The sequence below is a fragment of the Pongo abelii genome, chromosome 4 (genome assembly GCF_028885655.2).
Source record: "Pongo abelii isolate AG06213 chromosome 4, NHGRI_mPonAbe1-v2.0_pri, whole genome shotgun sequence".
In the NCBI taxonomy this organism is placed as follows: domain Eukaryota; kingdom Metazoa; phylum Chordata; class Mammalia; order Primates; family Hominidae; genus Pongo; species Pongo abelii.
Window position 1 is genome coordinate 148,561,945 of NC_071989.2, and position 23,809 is coordinate 148,585,753.

Here is a 23,809-nt window from a genome sequence, read left to right on the forward strand (position 1 = left end):
ATACAGATGTGGTTGAAATAGAGACCCTCAAGCCATTTGATCCCATAACATAGAGTTTCAATTTACAATCAACTCCTTCAAATGACACTCTCTCGATCAGCACCTCCTACTAGGTTTAAACCCCTACTCCTACCCAGCAGTCTGTTTACCACATTTTCTGAAAATCATTGTCCTTATGTTTGTTTCAACCAGTTGCCCAAGGGTAGGGTTTGAGGCATATTGATCTCTATACCCCACTACTTAGCCCAGTGTCAAGAAAGCACTTAATAAATGTATGTTTGTGAATGTCACCCAGAAGGGTTCATTACCTTACCTTACCATTGGTTTCCAGGACTGGAAATTCTATAGAGGTAGTTTAGGTTAGGCCAGGCTTTAGTCTTTGATTTATGGGCTGTTATAAAGTCATCTGGAATCCCATTTCTTTCCTTTTTTCTGCTCTGCCTTTCTGAATGGCCCACTTAAAACTGGCTCCTTCTCAGGGCTGCAGATTGGCTGTCAGCAATTTTGTAGGCCATATCTTTCCTAGACTTTGTATATACCTTTGTACAGGGGAAGGGAAGGTTCAGTGGGAGTGTGTTAAGAGAGTCTGAGCTTTTTACTGATTGAACCACTTCAGAACCAGTCCCAGTGGCCAGGGAATGCCATTTGCATCTGGGTAAAGTCCTGAATTCCTTGAATCAATCATGATGAAAAAGTGGAGAGAGTGACCCCAATTGGCTTAGATAGACTGGGTTCACCCTGGAGCTGGATGGGACGAGCTTTCCCTGAAGCACATGAACTACAGGAAGAATGAGCAGAGATCTACCTGGAAACCTGACTACTGTTAGGAGGGGAGAATATGGATGTTGTGTGGGCAACCATCAAAGTCCACTGCTACTGTAATCCAGATTTTCTAGGGAACCTAGACTGTTTACAACGATTCTGTCCTTTATATAATAAAGTCACTTAGGAATTTATTGATTGACTGTTATGGAAAAGAATTAATAGTGAAATTATTACATTTTGAATCTGAGACTCTTCCCTACTATTTGGTTGGGGATAGAAGACACTGAAATAGGTAAAAAGTTAACTATCGATGTAAGATATGGGTAACAGAACAAGGCAGCAGTATGACAGATGATATGTTGTTTAAGTGAGTCATCCATAGAGTTTATACTTTGCATTCCCCAGTAATTGTTTGTTTGTTTGTTTGTTTGTTTTTGAGATGGTGTCTCGCTTTGTTGCCCAGGCTGGAGTGCAGTGGCATGATCTCAGCTCATTGCAACCTCTGTCTCCCAAGTTCAAGCGATTCTCCTGCCTCAGCCTCCTGAGTAGCGGGACTACAAGCACATGCCACCATGCCCGGCTAATTTTTTGTATTTTTAGTAGAGACGGGGTTTCACGTTAGCCAGGATGGTCTCAATCTCAACGTGATCCGTCCGCCTCGGCCTCCCAAGGTGCTGGGATTACAGGCATGAGCCACCACACCTGGCCATTTGTTTGTTTTTAATCTGAAAGTCACCGTGCCAGGCACTGTGGAGCTTAAAGAGATAATAGAAACAAGACGCTGGCCCTGAAAACTTCAAGCCCAATCAAGAGAATGATTAACAGGCTTGGGGGCTGGGAAGCGTGGCTTCCCTCACAGAAGCAAACCATGGAGGACAGGGTCCTGTAAACACAAATAAGTGTTCCTGGTGAGCCCTCCAGAGTCTCAGGGGCCTGGATGGGCAGAGGAGATGCTTGGCATTCTCTATGGACAGCGCTGTCCAACTGCTCAGAGCAGCGGGTCTGGGGAGAACAACCAGATCACCCCAATCCCCAGAGCAATGGTGATGGTTACAAACTTTGGTTGGTCATTGCTGCCAGTGCTGCTCATTAGAAGCCTCCACTGTGGCCCAGCCCTGTTGATTGGAGGGTTTCTAGTAGTGGATCAGCATCCACCGATAAGACTCATAGTGCTGTTAGAACACTTTCTTAAAGCTATCCCGTCACATTTATGGACATTTCAGAGGAATTAAAAAACAAAATATCTTGCTATTCATTTAACACATTTATTTAGGGGACTGTCTTGTACCAGGCACTCTGCAGTGCTCTAGGGACATGGTGGTGATCCAAAACTTACTTGATGTCTACTGTCACAGCCTACAGTCTAGTGGAGGAAATAGACAAAAGGCAAATAAATATGTAAGATAATTGCCAATTGTAGTGATGGTGAGAAGGAAACAAAATGGGCAGAGCTAGAGTTTTGCACAAGGCTTGATACACCTTGAAGGTATTTTGTAAATGATCTTATGGGTTAGGATTTTATTCCTGATGATTTCCACAGTTAAATGCAAATAATTTTCATTTTTTTTTTGTCTCTTAGGTGCACTTTACAGGTCTCCGATGAACCAAGAGAACCCTCCACCATATCCGGGCCCTGGTCCAACGGCCCCATACCCACCTTATCCACCACAACCAATGGGTCCAGGACCTATGGGGGGACCCTACCCACCTCCTCAAGGGTACCCCTACCAAGGATACCCACAGTACGGCTGGCAGGGTGGACCTCAGGAGCCTCCTAAAACCACAGGTGTGTGTCTCTGAATATGTGGGTGTGCAGTCCCATGTCACCAAAGGAAATGTTTGCATGTTTTCTTTGGCAGAGAAGAAACTCTTTCCAGCCTTTGCAACTTGCGCTTGATGTCTCCAAAGCTTGATGATGGCTTAGGGTGGATTCTTACTCCTGAGAAGAGGCCCAAGTCAGCTCTGCCTACTATATTCACACCTCTTGTCCCCTCTGGGGCTGATGACTTCCTGGCCAACGTGTTTTCTGAGGGCTACCCTCTAGAGCACTTGGGGGTGGGGAAGGAATTAGCAGTTGAGTCTTTGCTCTGCAGCCAGCTTTGTATTTTAGGTTTAGTAATTAGCCTCTTGAGTTTATTTTATCTGTCAGCTTGTTGACCCTCAAGTCATCCTCTTGCCCCTGCTACTGGAGTTTTTTTTTTTTTTTTTCTTACTAAGTGTTTTCATAATTCTATTTAACCTGCCAGTTGAGTTTTCAGGAGGCTCTTGAGTCCTTCTTGTGTGCTATAGAACAGTGTTACTCAAAGTTCAGTCTGCACACAAATGCCAGTCAATGAACAGTGAACAGTTATGGACTATATTATATGTACAGAAAGTGAGAGTAAACATTTAGAAACTTTTAGAGCAATTTGGTATTGCTGTGACATCCAAGCGTGTAATCTTGCATTTTACAGAAAGTATCAGTCTGAAAGATTAAAAATAAAATATCTTGAGGAGCACTGTGCTAGATGTCTTGGTCACACTATTTTATAGCCCTTTGGTTGGCAGAATAGCTGCTCTCTTAATTAGCCCTTTCAGCTTTTATTTATTTTTATTTTTTTGAGATGGAGTCTCACTCTGTTGCCCAGGCTGGAGTGCAGTGGCGTGATCTCGGCTCACTGCAAGCTCCGCCTCCTGGGTTCACGCCGTTCTCCTGCCTCAGCCTCCCGAGTAAGTAGGACTACAGGCGCCCGCCACCACGCCCGGCTAATTTTTTATATTTTTAGCAGAGATGGGGTTTCACTGTGTTAGCCAGGATGGTCTCGATCTCCTGACCTCGTGATCCGCCCCCCCTTGGCCTCCCAAAGTGCTGGGATTACAGACGTGAGCCAGTCTGCCTGGCCCAGATAGCTAATTCTTAAAAAGTGCTTATTATGGCCAGGCACAGTGGCTCATGACTGTAATCCCAGCACTTTGGGAGGCCAAGGCGGGCAGATCACCTGAGGTCAGGAGTTCAAGACCAGCCTGGCCAACATGGTGAAATCCCATCTCTACTAAAAATGCAAAAACTAGCCAGGCATGGTGGTACGCGTCTATAGTCCCAGCTACTCAGGAGGCTGAGGCAGGAGAATGGCTTGAACCTGGGAGGCAGAGGTTGCTGTGAGCCGAGTTCACATCGTGCACTCTAGCCTGGCGACAGAGTGAGACTCCATCTCAAAAAAAAAAAAAAAGTGATTATTGTGTGTCACATGGTCTCCTAAGTGCTTTATATACATTAACATTTAATCCTTGCAACAATCCTATAAAGTCATTCCCATTTTATAGTGATGTAATAGAGGTACAAAGTTAGAGTAATGACTTGCCCAAGGTCACCTAGCTAGAAGGGGCACTTTCCAGATTAGAATCCTGATAGCTTGGCCTCAGAATCTGTACCTATAATTTATTGCTGTACTGTTGTTCCTCTCCTGCCTTTTCTGAGCTGACTCACATTCATCTGAATTTAGTGCCTTATGCTTCCTCTTAGAGACTTTCCTGTCATTTAGTTCTTTACTAATCAAAAGTAATAACAGAATTGATGGCTAATTTTATTCTAGGACTTGATGATTCTCTAGAGTAAGAATTTTGCATTCATGGAAAAGATTATACTTTTATAGTGGCAAAGCTTATACTCTGTTAAGATTGAATAGAATATTTGAATACCTTTAAAGAATTTAATTTATCTGGAAGGAAGCTTTTGCAATCCAAGATTGTGTTCTGTTGTAACAGTTTTTATAATGCATGCCCAGAAGAGGGCAGGAAGTATAACTAGTGTAATCGGAGTAGTTGGTATTCAGGCCTGTGACATCAGAGAAACATTTTCTGAAAATAAACCTCAGCTTCTGGGTTTTCTGCTTCAAAATAAGGTAACCCTGTGATGAATAAAAGAAAGCAGAAAAGACTACATATGGTATGATTCCATTTATGTGAAATTCAAAAACAGACAAAAAGTATGTATGATGCCAGAGATCAAAATAATGGTTACTCCTGGCTGTGGAGTTAGGAAACTAGGGTGGGACTGGTTATTCATTGGGTTGGGAACAAAGGAACTTTCTGGGGTGTTAGGAATATTCTGTATCTTAATCTTGATATAAACATTCTTCAAGATAGATAGTTATGACTTGTGTACTTTGTTGTATGTTATATGTCAGCAGAGAAAGATAGCCCAGCATTTGAGTTATCCGGTAGACTCAGCCCAATGCCTGCCTGGTGTTAGGTCTTTCACCTATAGCCCTCATGGTCTTCCTGTCCATTTCTAGGCCAATATTGTTTATACTGACTCTCTAACTAGCATTTGATGAGTGTAGAACTTTATTGAGTTCATTTAGAATAAGTGCTTCCTAAGTTCAATGGACTTTGTCCACTGTTCATGCAGAAAATACAGATTTGGTCATCTTTCTTACCTTTCATGTAATTTAAGTATTGATGTCAGCCTTTTTGATGAAAAATAATTTCTTAATTCTTTTTAGTGTTAAAAGTCTCCTTAGTTCAGTGTTACCAATCATGATTGATTTCACAAATGCAGTTGAAAGCTGTTTAATATCCTTTCCTACAGATATACCCAGGAATTTCTTTCTCTGTCATTAGCTTGTGAATTATTAACTGCCCAGATCCTTTCTGCACCCAGACATAGCAGGTAGTGCCAAATGGTCAAATTTTGTCACCTGGGGTCCATGTTCTGTGAATGGGACTCTTGGAAGAATGTAGCCTCACTGAGTGATGAACCTTTAGGGACCCATTTTATTCCTTGCTCTGGTATTGCTTGTGGGATTCCCAGTCAGAATTATGTTTTCTCATGCTGTGTATCTGAGCTGTATATGGAAATTTACGCTTTTTCTTTCCAGCTGAATGATTTTAGATTTACCTACTACTGTAGATACTCTCTCCACTCAAGTTCAAGTGTGTGGCATATTATGTTAATGGATACATAGGTAGAAATGGTTTCTTTTTCAAAGGAGGGAGGATCTCCTTTATCCTTAATTGGTGTCTGGTAATTAGTTAGGGCTTAATAAAGGTGTGATGAATGGATGAGCAGGGTCGGGTAGATGGCTAACCTAAGCAGAATCTTCCTTGGTCATCTGTTTATGATTTAGAATTCATGTGTCAGAGATTGTAGCAAAAAAACCCACCTTTTGTTTTTTTAAGAAGCCAACCTTTTGGAAGCCATGTGATTGGAAGCAGCAAGTGCTTGTAGGAATAAGGTCTCCCAGAAGAGCATACCTGCAGATTATGTCAAGGATCTCCTGGGTGGTTTTTAAGAATAACAGCTAGTATTTGTTGAGCGCCATGCTTGGTGTTAGCTTTATGTAATCTTCACAACAACCCCATAGTATCAATCTCATGTTATAGAAGTGGAATCTGAGACTCAGAAAGGTTGTGTTTCAGTTATCTGTTGTATAACATATCACCCCCAACTCACTGGCTTAAAACAACAATGATTTATTATTTCTCATGATTCTCTGAGTTGGCTGGGAGGCTCTTCTTGCTTCGTGTGATCTTTCGTGGGGTCACTCTTGTTACTTAATTCAGCTGTCAGCCTGCCTGGGTGTAGGCTATCCAAGATGACCTCACTGACATGAGTAGGGTCTTGGTTTGCCTCCACGAGGCCTCTCTCAGCACATAGTCTGTCATCATTGGGTGGTCTAGCTTAAGCTGCTTTACATGACAACTAGCTTCCAATAGAGTGAAAGTGGAAGCTGCCAGGATTTTGGGCTAGGCCCAGAACTGGCACAGCATCACTTACCCCTTATTCCAGTATTCAAAACAAGTCTCAAGGCCAGCCGCTTTCAACAGGAGGGGGAACAGATATCACCTTCCTCCTCCCCCTTCTTTTTTGGTATATTTGACATATAATTCATGTACCATACAATTTACCCATTTAAAGTTGTACAATCCAATGGTTTTCAGTATATCAACAGAGTTTTTCAACCATCACCACTATCATAATTCCAGAACATTTTCTTTTATTATTATTATTATACCTTAAGTTCTAGGATACATGTGCAGAATGTGCAGGTTTGTTACATAGGTATGCATGTGCCATGGTGGTTTGCTGCACCCGTCATCCACATTAGGTATTTCTCCTAATGCTATCCCTCCCCTAGTCCCCCCGCCTCCTGACAGGCCCCAGTGTGTGATGTTCTCCTCCCTTCATCCATGTGTTCTCTTTGTTCAACTCCCACTTATGAGTAAGAACATGTGGTGTTTGGTTTTCTGTTCCTGTGTTAGTTTGTTGAGAATGATGGTTTCCAGCTTCATCCGTGTCCCTGCAAAGGACATGAACTCACCCTTTTTTATGGCTGCATAGTATTCCATGGTGTATATGTGCCACATTTTCTTTATCCAGTCTATCATTGATGGGCATTTGGGTTGGTTCCAAGTTTTTGCTATTGTGAATAATGCTGCAATAAACATACCTGTGCATGTGTCTTTATAGTAGAATGATTTATAATCCTTTGGGTATATATCCCAGCAATAGGATTGCTGGGTCAAATGGTATTTCTGGTTCTAGATCCTTGAGGAATCACCACACTGTCTTCCACAATGGTTAAACTAATTTACACTCCCACCAGCAGTGTAAAAGCGTTTCTATTTCTCCACATCCTCTCCAGCATCTATTGTTTCCTGACTTCTTATTGTTTTTGTTTTGTTTTGTGTTTTTTGAGACGGAGTCTCGCACTGTCGTCCAGGCTGGAGTGCAGTGGCGCGATCTTGACTCACTGCACCCTCCACCTCCGGGGTTCAAGCGATTCTCCTGCCTCAGCCCCCTGAGTAGCTGGGATTACATGCATGAGCCACCATGGCTGTAATTTTTGTATTTTTAGTAGAGATGGGGTTTCACCATATTGGTCAGGCTGGTGTTGAATTCCTGATCTAGTGATCTGCCCATCTCGGCCTCCCAAAGTGCTGGGATTACATGCGTGAGCCACCGTGCCCAGCCGTTTCCTGACTTTTTAATGATCACCGTTCTAACTGGCGTGAGATGGTATCTCATTGTGGTTTTGATTTGCATTTCTCTAATGACCAGTGATGATGAACTTTTTTTCATATGTTTTTGGACGCATAAATGTCTTCTTTTGAGAAGTGTCTGTTCATATTCTTTGCCCACTTTTTGATGGGGTTGTTTTTTTCTCATAAATTTGTTTAAGTTCCTTGTAGATTCTGGATATTGGCCCTTTGTCAGATGGATAGATTGCAAAAATTTTCTCCCATATTGTAGGTTGCCTGTTCACTCTGATGATCGTTTCTTTTGCTGTGCAGAAGCTCTTTAGTTTAATTAGATCCCATTTGTCAATGTTGGCTTTTGTTGCCATTGCTTTTGGTGTTTTAGCCATGAAGTCTTTGCCTATGCCTATGTCCTGAATGGTATTGCCTAGGTTTTCTTCTAGGGTTTTTATGGTTTTAGGTCTTACGTTTAAGTCTTTAATCCATATTGAGTTAATTTTTATATAAGGTATAAGGAAGGAGTCCAGTTTCAGTTTTCTGCACATGGCTAGCTAGTTTTCCCAACACCATTTATTAAATAGGGACTCCTTTCCCCATTGCTGGTTTTTGTCAGGTTTGTCAAAGATCAGATGGTCATAGATGTGTGGTGTTATTTCTGAGGCCTCTGTTCTGTTCCATTGGTCTATATACAGAACATTTTCATCACCCCAAAAAGAAACCCTTTAGCAATCTCTGCCCATTTCCTTCCACTCTTCCCCACCCCCCCCTTTTTTTTTTTTTTTTTTTTTGAGACAGAGTCTCACTCTGTCACCCAGGCTGGAGTGTAGTGGCACAATATCGGCTCACTGCAAGCTCTGCCTCCTGGGTTCACGCCATTCTCCTGCCTCAGCTTCCCGAGTAGCTGGGACTACAGACGCCTGCCACCATGCTCAACTGATTTTTTTATTTTTAGTGGAGACGGGGTTTCACCGTGTTAGCCAGGATGGTCTTGCTCTCCTGACCTCATGATCCGCCCACCTCAGCCTCTCAGAGTGCTGGGATTATAGGCGTGAGCCAGCGCGCCCGGCCTCTTCCCCACCATTAATCTACTCTGTCTCTATAGATTTGTCTGTTCTGGACATTTTGTATAAATGGAACCATACAATATTTGGTCTTTTGTTACTGGCTTCTTTCACTTAGCTTGATATTTCCAGGGTTCATCTATGTTGTAGCATGTATCAATACTTTATTCCTTCCTATTGCCAAATAATATTCCATTGTGGATATACCACATTTTAGTTATCCTTTCATTGACTGATGGGCATTTAGGTTGTTTCTACTTTCTGGCTATTAGGAATAATGAATAATGGCTGTTATAAACATTTGTATAAAATAGACTCCATCCTGGAGGAATGGCATGTGAATACAGGGTGAGAGGAATTGGTGACCATCTGTGCAAACAGTCCACCACATTCTGCCCTTTGCTCTCAACAATTCACATCCCCCTCATATGCAAAATATACCCACCCCCTTCCACCACCACTAGATGTCTTATCCAATAATTACATCAGCTTAAAATCCAGAATATTATCATCTAGGTAGTCTATGTGTAGGTAAGGCCTCTAACTAGCCATACTGGTCCATATACCCTAACTGTGTTCGTGCTGCTTCCTTTACTTCCCACCTCTCATTCCCACTCTGCCACAACCTACCCTACACATCTCCGGTGATCAAAAGAAAATATCTCTTCTTCCTTGAAGCTTTTGCTTACCTATACTATACCTCCAGTAGAATTTACCACTCCTATTTGCTTCAACTGCACCCTATACAGACTTCTTTCAGAGCCCTTCTTGCTCCAGATTCAATAGTGTCTACCTTATGTACAGTCCATTTTAGCTTTTTTATGTCTGAATTCAATCAACCTTGCTCTTAGTGTTTAGGCTTCCACCATTTGTTTTGGTCAAGACTCTTAAGGCTACAAGTGATAGAACCTTAGCCTTAGATATTAACCAGCAACAGAGGTTCACCAGACATCTGAGTAAAGAAAGCCTCCAAGATAAAAGATGATGATCCAAACAGAAAAAAGAGATTCTGAGGGAACAAACATTGCAGGGAGAAGAAAACCCTCCTACCAGAACGTGGGGGAATCCTCTAATACTCTTTTTTTTTTTTTTTGATGGAGTCTTGCTCTGTCACCCAGGCTGGAGTGCAGTGGCACAATCTCAGGTCACTGCAACCTCTGCCTCCCAGGTTCAAGTGATTTTCCTGTCTCAGCCTCCCGAGTAGCCAGGATTACAGGCATACGCCACCATGCCCAGCTAATTTTTGTATTTTTAGTAGAGACGGGATTTCACTGTATTGGCCAGGCTGGTCTCAAACTCCTGACCTCAGGTGATTCACCTGCCTCGGCCTCCTAAAGTGCAGGGATTAGAAGCATGAGTCACTGCGCCTGGCCCGCTAATATTCTAAGATATACTGAAGATAAATCTTATTGAAGTAAGAGCAGTGGTGCTGTATAAAATGAACTCTGGAAACAAAAGCACTTAGCCAAGAAGAGTGTGAAACTGATCTCACCCTAAGGATTAGATCCAAAAGGTTCATTTGGCAGCCAGATCTTGCCAGAGCAGAATTTAAGGCATTTGCCATAGGTGGAAGGTTGATGTATGTTTTGGTTATCTATTGTTACGTCACAAACCACCCCCAATCTTAGAGGTTCTGTAATTTGGGCAGGGCTTGAGAGGAAAGATTGATTCATCTCTGTTCCTTGTTGGCATCTACTGAAGCTGGAACATAGATAACGATAAGCAATTTGCTGGGTTGGGTTTGTACACTTTCTACTGTCCAATATGATCCATAAACTTTCTTCTTGGCTTTGTATTATGTCCAAAAGGGTACTCTTGAGTTGGCTTACACTTGCAATACAGAGAAAGGAGCCATTTGGTTTGGCCAGTGCTTTAGAAGGGAGAAAGGGGTGGGAGCATGATGGCCAACTGCTGGGAGGGGTCAGGAGGTACCTACATGCTAGTATTTCTGTGTGCATTCCAAACCAGTTTTGGGTTTCTCCACTTTTACTGGCTTTGTTTGATCTTATTGTCCTTGAAGATTTGATTAACTTCAACCCTATTCTGTCAGCTGTTTCAGTTCCAATGGAACCTTGTAATTCTGGTTCATTATAACAAGAAATTATCTCAAATCCAAAAAGAAAAAAAAAATCACGTCTGGTATTTCAGCTGACATGATTGAAACAGCTTAGGGTTGGTTGTCTCTGTCCCTCTGTGTGGTCTCTCAGTGCTGCTATCACAGCATGAGAATTTCAGAGTAGGTGGGTTTTTTCCATGTTACAATGCAAGAATGGAATCTGCCAGGCCTTCCTGCGCATGTACCCCTGAACATAAAATAAAAGCCTTAAAAAAAAATGAAACAAAAAACTTTTGATTTAGCTTCTAATTTTGAAACAATTTCAGACTTAGAAAAACATTGCAAAGATAATACAAATGGTTCTGTATACCTTTCATCCCGATTTCCCCAAACCTTACATAGCCACAATACAATGATCCATCAGGCTTTTTCACCCCCTTGGCTCAGAAGTCACACAATGTCACATCCATCACACTCTTGGTCAAAGCAACATGAAGTCTATCTAGCCTAGTTTCAAGGGGAGGAAAATAGACTTCATTCCTTGTTGGGAGAGTGGTAAGTCACATTGCAAAAAGGCATATGGGATGGGAGATCTTTGGAAACATTACCACAAGTTTCAATGGTGACAGGTGAATTCCTGTTCACTGAAACATTCTAAATAACAGAACTATTTCTAGATTCTAATAAATATGCCATAGTATCATAACTGTTTAAAGTGAAAAATTAAACACTATAACTAGGCTTATATCAGAATATAGGTGATCTGTCATTTTAAGGATACTCCTGTGAATTGGTTAGAAAGTCATGGAAGAAGGGGGTTTTTTATTTTATCACCAAATTGAAATGACTTCCACTCAGATACCTTGAATCATCAGAAGTGGAAGAGTCCTCACATGATCATCTGGGTTAGTTATTACCCTCTGACCTTATAGCAAACATCAGTAGGCAATTACAGCTCCTTTCACTAAGCGTGAATACGGCTTCAGCATACCCCAGCATTCTAGACAGGAACCATGAATAGATTTGAATTGTTAGGGGTAAGACGAACCCATTTACCATTCCTTGCTAGGTTAACCCCCTCTTTTTAGAGACATTTAAACTGAAGCCCAGAGAAGTTTAGTGACTTTCCAGGGTCAGTGAGTTTTAACTAGAATATAAGTTTCCTGCCAGGCACAGTGGCTCATGCCTGTAATCCCAGCACTTTGGGAGGCTGAGACAGGAGGATCACTTGAGGCCAGGAGTTCGACACCAGCCTAGGCACTGTACTAAGACACCACACATCTCTACAAATAATAAAATAAAATTATCCAGGTGTGGTAGTGCGTGCCTGTAGTCCTAGCTACTCAGGAGGCTGAGGCAGGAGGATCACCTGAGTCCAGGAGTTCCAGGCTACAGTGAACTAGATTGAGCCACTGCACTCCAGCTTGGGCGACAGAGCAAGACCCTGTCTCTCAACAACAACAAAACGTCTCCTGATCCCAGGCTAAGTGCATTTCTTCATTATGCCCTGCTGCTGTGATCCAGCACAGATTCCACAGAAATTCTCAAACACCACTAAAGGAAAATATTTCCAGCCTTTTCCCTTCCTTATCTGTACCCCCCCACACCCCTAAAACATACAAAAACAAAACAAAAAACCACCTAAAAGTTATAACAGAACACCAGTTTCCTGGTAGACAGAGGTAAAGTGGAGTACAATAAAGCTGGATTCAAATCTCATTAACACTAGGACCTGAGCAAATTATTTTACCTCCCTGATCTTTGAGTGTGCCCTGCCTCCCCTTGTATGCTTCTCAAAGACAAGTGCTTTTTTCTTCTGTCACCTCTGCTTCCACTGCATCTTCAACAGTGCTGAGCACGTTTGTGTGTGTGTGTGTGTGTGTGTGTGTGTGTGTATGTGTATGTGTATATGCTCAGTAAATATGTGTTAGATGAATGCAAATATTACCATTTCAAAGGGTGGTTGTGAGTTAATGTTCAGTGTCTGGTCCCCTTGTCACTTTCCCTTAGAGACCCTTCCCTTGCTATTTAACTCCCATAAGTCCAGATATTGGGATTTTATTTATGTTCTTCTGGGGTAGGACTGTGGTATCTGGCAACATAAGGATTTAAAATGAAATAAGTTCTACTTTAGCACAGTCCATTGGGATGCCCCCATGGAGCTCAAAAGCCTCATGGGCCTTTGAACCAGATTTCTAAGCCTGTATGTTGGGAACTACCCAGTGACCCTGGTTCTTTGTGATTTGAAGACATGAAAAGGGAGTGCATCTTCAGGGGTACCCTTTTGGGCCCACCGGGCCATTGACCAGCCAGCGGAATGTTGAGAGGCCTCTATATTCCACGGTCAGAGATTGTGGGGGAGGTGATAGAATGGCATATTTCTCCTGCACACTCTTCTTGGTGTCTCATGCTGCTTTCATTAGTCAGTGTGAGGAAAGAAGAGGAAGGAAATTTAACGGTCTGGCATCTCTGACTAATTGGCTCTAAGTATGGAATTACTGCCTGGCTTGTTTGAGCCTTTTATACTTTCTTTCATCAGAAACTCCAATCAGGCATTTTCATTGCCCTGGAAAGCCTTTCCAGCATAGACCAGTCCAGTGCCTTCTTTCTTTGCCAGGTATCAGATGACAGAATGTCCCAACAAGGACACTGCTTAGTGCCACCAAAAGCCACGTTGGCTTAGAATCTAGGTAGAGTTTTTCCAGTTCCCTGAGCTTCTGCTTTCTTGTCTGTAGAGCTGGGATTACAGGATTGTGATAAAGAATAAATAAAGTAATGCATCTTTACAGTTTATGGCACCTTGATGAGCAATGAGGAAGTTAGTACCCTCCCCTGGCCCACACAAATTTTCTGAATTTTTGCTTAGGGATGGATAGGGGTGGGGAAGACAAAGCTCTCTGGAAAGCAGGGAAAGCCAGTTGCTGAGGGTCACTCCTGATCTATCCCCACTGGCCTGAGGAAACTGGGACAGCTCCAAAGTCATCTCTCGTCTGCAATCATGGCCATAAAATTCATCCCCTCCTCCTGCTCATGCCCTCTGCTGTCTTATTTTCAGACCGCCTAATAGCTTTCCATTTCACTGGAGTGAAATCTAGAATCCTTGATGCAACTAGCAAGTCCCTTTGTGAGTGGGCTGCTGCCACCTCTCTGACTCCTGCCACTTCGCCCCTGTGCCCTCTGCTCCACCTTCCCTCCCTTCCTCACCAGGCACATTCCAACTCTAGGGCCTTTTTGCCCTTGTCATGCCCTTCCCTCAGACATCCACAGCTTACAGTCTCACTTTCTTTTGAGTCTTGTTCAGCTGCCACCTAGTCAGAAAGGCCTTCCAGTCACCTCCCGATCCCCCACCCCATATAATTGTAGCGCCCCCACTGACACACTCTGTCCCTGTTCTGCCTGTTTTCCTTGCCTGACATACTCTGTTTACTTGTTCATTGGCTGCCTTTCTCTTCCCACTGGAGTATAAGCTCCTTGAAGGCAGAGATTTTTGAATGTTATATTCACTACTGAATTTTAAATATTTCTTGAATAGTTGAATGTCCCCCTCTCCCAATCTTCTCGGGCTGCACAGGGTATCCTGTGAGGTATTTCTCCTTCTGGCCTTACCTTGGGTTCCTTTTCTTCCTCCTCTCATCTGTACAGAATCCTGGGAGTATTGAGCTGCTGCTTCCTGAATTGCTGACATGTGTCAGGCCTTGTGCTGAGCACTGTTGTTTGTTTGTTTGTTTGTTTGTTTGTTTGTTTTTTGAGACAGGATCTTGCTCTGTCACCCAGGCTGGAGTATAGTGGCATAAACAAGGTTCACTGCAGCCTTGACTTCCTGGGCTCAAGTGATTCTCCCATCTCAGCCTCTCAAGTAGCTGGGACCACGGGCATGTGCCATTGTACCTAGCTATTTTTTTAAAAATTTTTTGTAGAGACGGGGTCTCACCAAACACTGCCCCGGTTGGTCTTGAGCTCCTGGACTCAAGTGATCTGCCCGCCTCAGACTCCCCAAAGTGCTGGGATTACAGGCGTGTGCCACCATGCCTGTCCCAGTTTATCTTCTAAACTGAGGATAATCCATTTAACTTTCCTCCTTCCTTTCACATCTCTGAGCACATATCCTGGGACATTCATTTGAATCTTCCAATGCCCAAATGGTGTTTTCATGGAATGCCTTGGAAAAGTTTCACATAGACAGGGCCAGCATATTTTAAGACTTTAGCTGGGTCTGTCAGAGGCTTGAGAAGCTTGTGGTTTCTGACCCAGCAAGTGGGTCTAGACACATATATACCTTTTGCTATGAGAAGAGAGAGAGAGAGCTCTGGTGGCCACAGAACCGTCTTCCCTGGCCCCTCAACTAGAAGACAGGCTGCTTATGGGGTCCTTCTGAAATTCCTGGCTCTTGAAAAGAGCTCAAACATCAGCTATCTCGAGGGCTTCCCTTTCCCCTACCCCAGAGAGGGCACTGGACTTACAACTTGCTGATCCTCAGTTTGGAGGAAAACTACCCCTCCTTACTTATTGCAGTGTTCTGTTGGCCTACATTTGGCGTAGACGATTTGCCACTGTACTAGGCTTTCCTGTGATAGGTCAAATATTTCAGATTACTTGAGGGTAAAGAGGTCCTAGTGGGAGTAATTGCCTCACCTGACCCTTGGATGTGCCAAAGTAGGAATTTAATGTACAACTCAAGGATTTAAATATTTTTTCTCCCCGCTTAGTGATTTTCTGTTTTTCTTAAAGACCAGCATTCCAAAAAACTTAGGGGCCTTTCATGGTCTGGCCCTGCTACCAGGTTCAGTTTCAGTTTCTCAGCATCATCAGGCTCCCTCCTTCCACATGGCTTTTGCAAATGCCACTTCCTCTGTATGGCTTGGGAAATTCTTTGCTCCTCTCTTGGCTTAGTATAGGTAACCCCTATTAATCATTCACATCTGAGTGGTACTCCTCACCTCCCAGTCTGGATCAGATTTCTGTCCTTCATAGTACTATCTTGATTTGTAATTTTATAGTCTTGACTCTAGTTAAAGAATTAAGGTCTTTTCCAGGCAATAACAAATGCTGGAGAGGTTGTGGAGAAAAGGGAACCCTTGTACACTGTTGGGGGGAATGTAAATTAGTACAGCTACTATAGGGAACAGTTTGGAGGTTCCTCAAAAAACTAAAAATAGAGGTACTCTATGATCCAGCAATCCCACTGCTGAGTATTTACCCAAAAGGAAGGAAATCAATATATCAAAGAGATACCTGCACTCTCATGTTTGTTGCAGCTTTGTTCACAATAGCTAAAATCTGGAAACAACCTACATGCCTCAGCAGATGACTGGATTTTTTAAAATGTGGTATTTATTCACAGTGGAGTAGTATGCAGTCATAAAAAAGAATGAGATCATTTGCAACAACATGGATGGAACTGGAGGCCATTATGCTAAGTGAAATAAGGCAGGCACAAAGACAAACATTGCGTGTTCTCACTTATTTGTGGGATCTAAAAATCAGAACAATTGAACTCATGGAGATAGAGAGTAGGATGGTAACCAGAGGCTGGCAAGGGTAGTAGGGGGAGGTGGGAATGGTTAATGGATACAAAAGAATAGTTAGAAAGAATGAATGAGTCTGGTATTTGCTAGCACAACAGAGTGACTATAGTCAATAATAATTTTATTATACATTTAAAAATAACTAAAAGAGTATAATTTGATTATTTGTAACACAAACGATAAATACTTGAGGGAAAGGATACCCTATTCTCTATGATGTGATTATTATGCATTACATATCAAAACATCCCATGTACCCCATAAATATATACACCTACTATGTACCCACAAAAATTAAAATAAAAAATATTTTTAAATAATTAAGGTCTTCTTGGCCGGGTGTGGTGGCTCACGCCTGTAATCCCAGCACTTTGGGAGGCCGAGGCAGGCAGATCACGAGGTCAGGAGATTGAGACCATCCTGGCTAACACGGTGAAACCCTGTCTCTACTAAAAATACAAAAAATTAGCCAGGCGTAGTGGCGGGCACCTGTAGTCCCAGATCACGCCACTGCACTCCAGCCTGGGTGACAGAGCGAGACTCTATCTCAAAAAAAAAAAAAAAAGAATTAAGGTCTTCTCTACTATCTGAAAGGTCCATGATAGGAAACCTTGTCTAATTTAACCATTCACCAGTAACTACTTGTCACGTGATTCAACATGAAGAAGAGTTTAAAGATATGCAGGAAAGAAGACAGAAGGGGACTGGAATAAGCTTTTTTAAGTGGTTAAACTCTGGGCTTGATTTTGTAGAAAAGACTTCTTGTACTTTCTTTTTTTTTTTTTGAAATGGAGTCTTGCTCTATTGCCCAGGCTGGAGTGCAATGGTGTGATCTCAGCTCACTGCATCCTCTGCCTCCTGGGTTCAAGCGATTATCCTGCCTGAGCCTTCCGAGTAGCTGGGATTACAGGCACACACCATCATGCCTGGCAATTTTTTTTTTTTTTTTTTTTTGAGATGGAGTCTTGCTCTGTCACCCAGGCTAGAGTGCAGTGGCGTGATCTCAGCTCACTGCAACCTCCGCCTCCCGGGTTCAAGCGATTCTCCTGCCTCAGCCTCCCAAATAGCTGGGACTACAGATGCCTGCCACCACGCCCAGCTAATTTTTGTATTTTTAGTAAAGGCGGGGTTTCACCATATTGACCAGGCTGGTCTCGAACTCCTAACCTTGTGATCCACCTGCCTTGCCTCCCAAAGTGCTGGGATTACAGGCGTGAGCCACTGCGCCCGGTAATTTTGTATTTTTGTAGAGACAGGGTTTCACCATGTTGGCCAGGCTGGTCTCAAACTCCTGACCTCAGGTGATCTGCCCACCTCAGCCTCCCAAAGTACTGGGATTACAGGCGTGAGCCACCGCGCCTGGCTGTTTGCACTTTTTTTTTCCTTTCTCACCTTACTCATTTGTTGGGACCTAAGCAGAATATTCATTATGTAGCAGGGGGTTGGAGCACTGTTATAATACCAGCAGTCACAGGTGTCTGAATAATCAGAATGGAGAGATGTAGTTTTGGGGCATTCTTGCCTCCACTGAGTTCTGGCCTTCACTCTTTTTCTGGTCCTTAAACATAGTAATAATGCTCGTAAAATTTTTTTTAATTATCATAATTCACACACCCTACTTTCTCAAATCATTTTCATGGTCTTATTTCCTAGTCAGTTTTTGTTTATACGCACATGTCATTTGTACCTGGCTACCACTATAATGTAGATACCACTGTGTATTTTGGTCCCCCACCCCACCCACTTTTGTCATAAGCAGCTTTTCTATAGGTTAAAGTTTCTCAGCCTCAGTGCTATTGACACTTGGGCCAGATGATTTTTTGTTGTGGGGGCTCTCCTGTGTATTGTAGGATGCTCAGCAGCATCCCTAGCCTCTACTATTAAATACCAGTAGTAGCAATCACCTCAGTTATAACAACTGAAAATGTCTCTAGACATTACCAAATGTCCCCTAGGGGCCAACATCACCCCTCCTTTGAGAACCACTGCCATAGAGTCTTAATTTAAGAAAATTTTTTTTTTTCTTTTTTTTTTTTTTTTGAGATAGGGTCTTGCTCTGTTGCCCATGCTGGAGTGCAGTGGTGCAACTTCGGCTCATTCCAACCTCCGCCTCCCAAGGCTCAAATAATCCCACCTTAGCCACCTGAGTAACCGGGACCACAGGTATGCACCACCATGCCCAGCTAATTTTTGTTTTTTTTGTAGAGACAGGGTCTCGCTCTGTTACACAGGCTGGTCTTGAGTTCCTGGGCTCAAACCATCTGCCCGCCTCGGCCTCCCAAAGTGCTGGGATTACAGGCGTGAGCCACTGCACCTGGCCTTAATTAAAATTTTAAGTGAGCCATTGCTTTTGAACCCAATGAAGGAAAAGTTCTTCCTAATAAGCTTCATGAGCAGCTGAAAAATACATGACTTTTTCTGGTGGCCGGCTGAGGGAGAAGGTTTTGGGAAGTGGGAACTATAAAGAACTCTTTCCTGACTGGACAGGCTGTGTTTCTGAGCCTCTCTGCAGTCTGGGGCTAGAGAATCTGGATGTTTGGTAACAATTTCTAGATTAAAACCACCAGAACCAGAAGAGTTTGGGACCAGTGGTTTAAGTTTTTAAGTATTAATTATTAAATAATAAATACTAGCCAAATAATAGAACCAGTATTTGTCTAGTAGTTACTATGTGTCAAGCACTTTTGTATATTAGCTCATCTAGTCCTAAGAACAACCCTGCAAGGTAGGTCTTCTTATTTCCATCATATAGATGAAGAAACTGAAGCACGGAAAGGCTAACTTGTTCATGGTCACAGAGCTAAGAAGTGATGGAGCTGAGATTCAAACCTAGCAATCTGATTCCAGAGGCTATGCTCCTCAGCAACTACCACCATTTTCTGAGCACCTACTGAAATCCCTGATACTGGGCTGAGAGCATTGTAAACATGGCTTCCAAGTTTTATGACAGCTCTTCAGGGTAGTGGTATCTCAAATTTTACATCTGTGGAACCAGGGTCTTAGAGAAGCTGTAATAACGTCTTGTCTATGATCCCCCAGATCTCTGACCCAGAGCCTGACATACTTCCATGTATCATGTGGCCTTCCATGCATGAGTAAAAATTGTTTTGTAACCTACTCTTCCCTTTTCCGCTGGAACCTCATACAACAAATATCTGTTAAATCCCTTCAGTGGCCAGGTGCAGTGGCTCACGCCTGTAATCCCAGCACTTTGGGAGGCCAAGGTGGGTGGATCACTTGAGGTCAGGAATTCAAGACCAGCCTGGCCAACACAGTGAAACCCTGTCTCTACCAAAAATACAAAAATTAGCCAGGCATGGTGGTGCACACCTGTAATCCCAGCTACTGGGGAGACTGAGGCAGGAGAATTGCTTAGACCTGGGAGGCAGAGGTTGCAGTGAGGCAAGATGTCGCCACTGCACTCCAGCCTGTGTGAGAGAGTGATACCCTGCCACACACACACACGCAAAAATAAGTCCCTTTGGTAATTTAGTGCCAGTCACTAAATAAATATTACCATTTCTAATTAGATTTTATTTAGGTGCTTTGTATACATTATCATATTGAATCCATATAGCAGTCCTAGTGGTATCCCATTTTAGAGATGAGGAGACTGAGATTCAGAGGGATGACATAACTAAGCTCTGTTTAAATAGTAACTAGCTGAGGTATGAATTGAACCCAGGTCTGTCTAGTTTCAAATTTGTATTCTTAACTACAGTTATGCGCTGCATAAGTATGTCTTGGTCAACAACAGGCCACGTAAATGACGGTGGTCCCATAAGATTATAATGGAGCTGGAAAATTTCTATCCCTAGTGATGTCTTGGCCATCATGATATCGTCATAAAGTGATGTGTTACTCACATGTTTGTGGTGATGCTGGTGTAAACGAACCTACTGTGCTGCCAGCTGTATAAAAGCATGGCACATACAATTATGCACGGTATATAATACTTGATAATAAATGACTGCGTTACTGGCTTATGTGGTTTGGCGTGCAGTGGCAGGATCACAGCTCACTGCAGCCCTGACTTCCCTGGGCTCAGGTGATCCTCCCGCCTCAGCCTCCCAAGTAGCTAGGACTACAGGTGCATGCCACCACACTCAGCTAATTTTTGTGAGCCACCATGCCCGGTCAGGAGTACACTCTAAAATATCAATTTAAAGTATAGTAAATATATAAACTAAGGCCAGGCACAATGGCTCGCACATGTAATCCCAGCACTTTGGGAGGCCAAAGTGAGTGGATTGCTTGAGCCCAGGAGTTTGAGACCAGCCTGGGCAATATGGCGAAACTCCATCTCTACAAAAAAATAGAAAAACAGCCAGGCGTGGTGATACATGCCTGTAATCCCAGCTACTAGAGAGGCTGAGGTGAAAGAATCACTTGAGCCCAGGGAGGTCAAGGCTGCAGTGAGCCATGATCGTGCTACTGCACTCCAGCCTGGACAACAGAGTGAGACTGTCTCAAAAACAAAACAAAAGTATACATACATATATATATATATATATACATACATATATATATATATATATATATGAGAGAGAGAGACAGAGAGAGAGAGCACTCCTATTTATTTATTTTTTTAAGTTAACCATAAAACAGCCTCAGGCAGGTCCTTCAGGAGACATTCCAGAAGAAGTCATTAGAGATGAGAGCTCCATGTATGTTATTACCCCTGAAGACCTCCAGTGGGACAAGATGTGGAAGTGGAAGACAGTAATGTTAATGATCCTGACCTTCTGTAGACGTAGGCTAATGTGTGGGTTTGTGTCTCAGTTTTTAACAAAAAAGTTTAAAAAGTAAAAAATAAATAAATTTTAAAAATAGAAAAAGCTTATAGACTAAGGGTATAAAGAAAAAACAGTTTTGTTTAGCAGTATAATATATTTATGTTTTAAGCAAAGTGTTGGTAAATAGTCAAAAAGTTTAAAATTTTTTTCAAAGTTACAGTAAGCTAAGGTTAGTTATTGAAGAAAGAAATTTGTTTTATAAATTTAGTATAGCCTAAGTGTGTGGCATATAGTATAAGTGTTCAGTATATATGAAGTCTGCAGTAGGGTATTGTAATGTCCTAGGCTTTCACATTCACTAACTTACTGACTCATCTAGAGCAACTTCCAGGCCTGTAGGCTCCATTCATGGTAAGTGCTCTATATATGTATACCAGTTTTTATCTTTTATACCACATTTTTACTGTACCTTTTCTATGTTTAGACACAAAAATGCTTACCATTGTTTAAAATTGCCTACAGTATTCAATATAGCAACATGCTGTACACATTTGTAGCCTAGGAGCAATAGGTGATACAATATATCCTAGGTGTACAGTAGGCTGTACCACCTAGGTTTGTGTAAGTACACTATGATGTTCACACAATGACAAAAATGCCCAACAATGCATTTCTCAGAACATATCTCCATCATTGAGAGATGCATGACTGTATTGTACTGTTTTGTATTCTGTCAGGGAATATCCTTAAAATACTTCAAACTTAACTATAGCACAATGTGTTAGCAGTGGTAAAGGAGGAGGAGTCTGTGGGTAAGATGGTTTTTCTCTGGTGGTACTCAGTTACAACTGTCTTCACAAAAGCAGATGAGAATGGTTTTTAGTGAGTGTACTGGGGACTCAGCACCATCTTAGGCTCTCATTCCTTCTGACTTAGGTCCTTAACTTGACAGACCTACTCAGGCCCAGCACTTCAATGATGGTCTCCCTAATGACTGCACCAGCACCAGGTCTCGTGGATCTGTGTGTCATGTGATGACAGTGTGGTCATGACACTAAGGGACTGTAGACTCCTAAAGATGCCCTTGGATTTTTCCATCTTCTTGGGGATAGAGACAATCTGTTTTGGTCAAGTACTTTATGTAGAACATTCTATTTTGCCTTTTTAAAAACCTCGGTTTGCCTAGCACTCAGAGGTAATGGAGTGAGGAAAGACAACTGCTCTTTGCAGATCCAATTTATTCAGCTGGCTGATGGGATGTGCTCTGTGCTTGAGGGCTGAGAGCAGGCTAGGTTGGCCAGACCTGGCTGGCCTGGGAAAACAAGGTATTTTGAAGTCTGCTGCTTCCAGACCAGATGGCCTTGCTTCATTGTTCTTAGGCCCCTTTCACCCAAGTGCAGCCTGGGTTTTCTGCTTTGATACTACTTTTACCCAGTCTTAAAAACATGACACACATATTCCTATTACCTCTTGCATAGCTTTCTTCAGTTAGGTTGTTATAAACAATGAGGACATGGTTTGGTGGGCAAGGAAAAGAAGACTACTTTGGGTAGTAAGGGAAATTGGAAGGCATAGGTGGGATAGAGTAGGGCAGTCTTAGAAGGATTGGAGCTAACCAGGCATTGTTGGGACCTCCCTATGTCAGCTGCACTCTGCAGAGCAGGTCCAGTGCTGTAGGTCATTGGTGTGGGGACCATCCGGGGTGACAGGGATCTTCCCCTAGGATATATTCTTCCCAATAGTAATGAGCCATTCCTGTACAGAAAGGGCCCAGGCTCCCGGGCCCGTGCATATGGTGGTATGTCTCTTACCACACCAGCTGCCTGTGTGGCACAGTGCCCGTAGGCACCTAGTGCAATCTTCCCAGTGGTCAGTGTGGTTAGCCACAGGGGAAACTTGAGAAGGAACGTCTTGAAAACTGACAGCTTTTTTTCATTCTCTAAAGATTCCCATAGATTTTCATGGAAGTCACTCTCAGGAGAACTGTCTATACTAGTAGAATTTGGTGCCTTTTAAAAAATCAATTATATTCTGCTTATATTGTGGCTCCTCGGAGCCACAGAGTTGAGATGCTCTAAAAATCAGGACATGACATAGAATTATTATAATTAAAATGCTGAAAATGAAGATAGCAAGGATTGGTATCTTTATCACTGGATGAGAACTTAGCACAGCAGACAGTAACACAAGTGTGAGGACCAAGTCCAGAGCGATCAGTGGTCCAGAAGAGCTGGTTTCTTCCAAACCCCTACTTAGTTCAGCCCTGATAATAGGCTGTAGTTCCTGTTCCTGGGTTATACCCTGGCTCTCACACAGAGAAACCTGGCCACTTTTTAGAAAATCACTTTTTAAATTACAGAAATACTTTTCCTTTGACAAAGTAAATAATATGCATAATTTATTTGCATATTATTTACTTTGCATTATTAATGCATAACTGCTACCCAGAGATAGCAGTTAACATTTTGGTATAAATGTTGTGATATAGCCCTTTTTGAAATTCATCTGGTGTGTTAGTCTCTGTCCAGAGGATGTATTTGCAGCTAATATAATGCTACATAAAAGTGTTGTTAGTATGTTGGTGTAGGGTGGGAAATAAAAAAAATAGTGTTGTTGAGTCTGTTGTTTTGTGTGTGTATATTTTTAACTTTAAAAAGTCTGTATAGTCGGGGCACAATGACTCACACCTGTAATCCCAACACTTTG

At 42.5% G+C, this 23,809-nt stretch overlaps 1 protein-coding gene across 5 annotated transcripts in view; it reads left to right on the top strand.

Annotated features, from left to right (window-relative positions):
* Window positions 1-23,809, top strand: part of CYSTM1 (cysteine rich transmembrane module containing 1) — a 68,697-nt gene that overhangs the window by 17,115 nt on the left and 27,773 nt on the right. For all 5 annotated transcript variants that reach the window (XM_024246947.2, XM_054556638.2, XM_054556636.2 and 2 more), the window contains exon 2: window positions 2,345-2,551. In XM_024246947.2, the coding sequence (XP_024102715.1) occupies window positions 2,365-2,551 (187 nt within the window). In that variant the 5' untranslated portion in view covers window positions 2,345-2,364. The remainder of the gene's footprint in view (window positions 1-2,344; window positions 2,552-23,809) is intronic.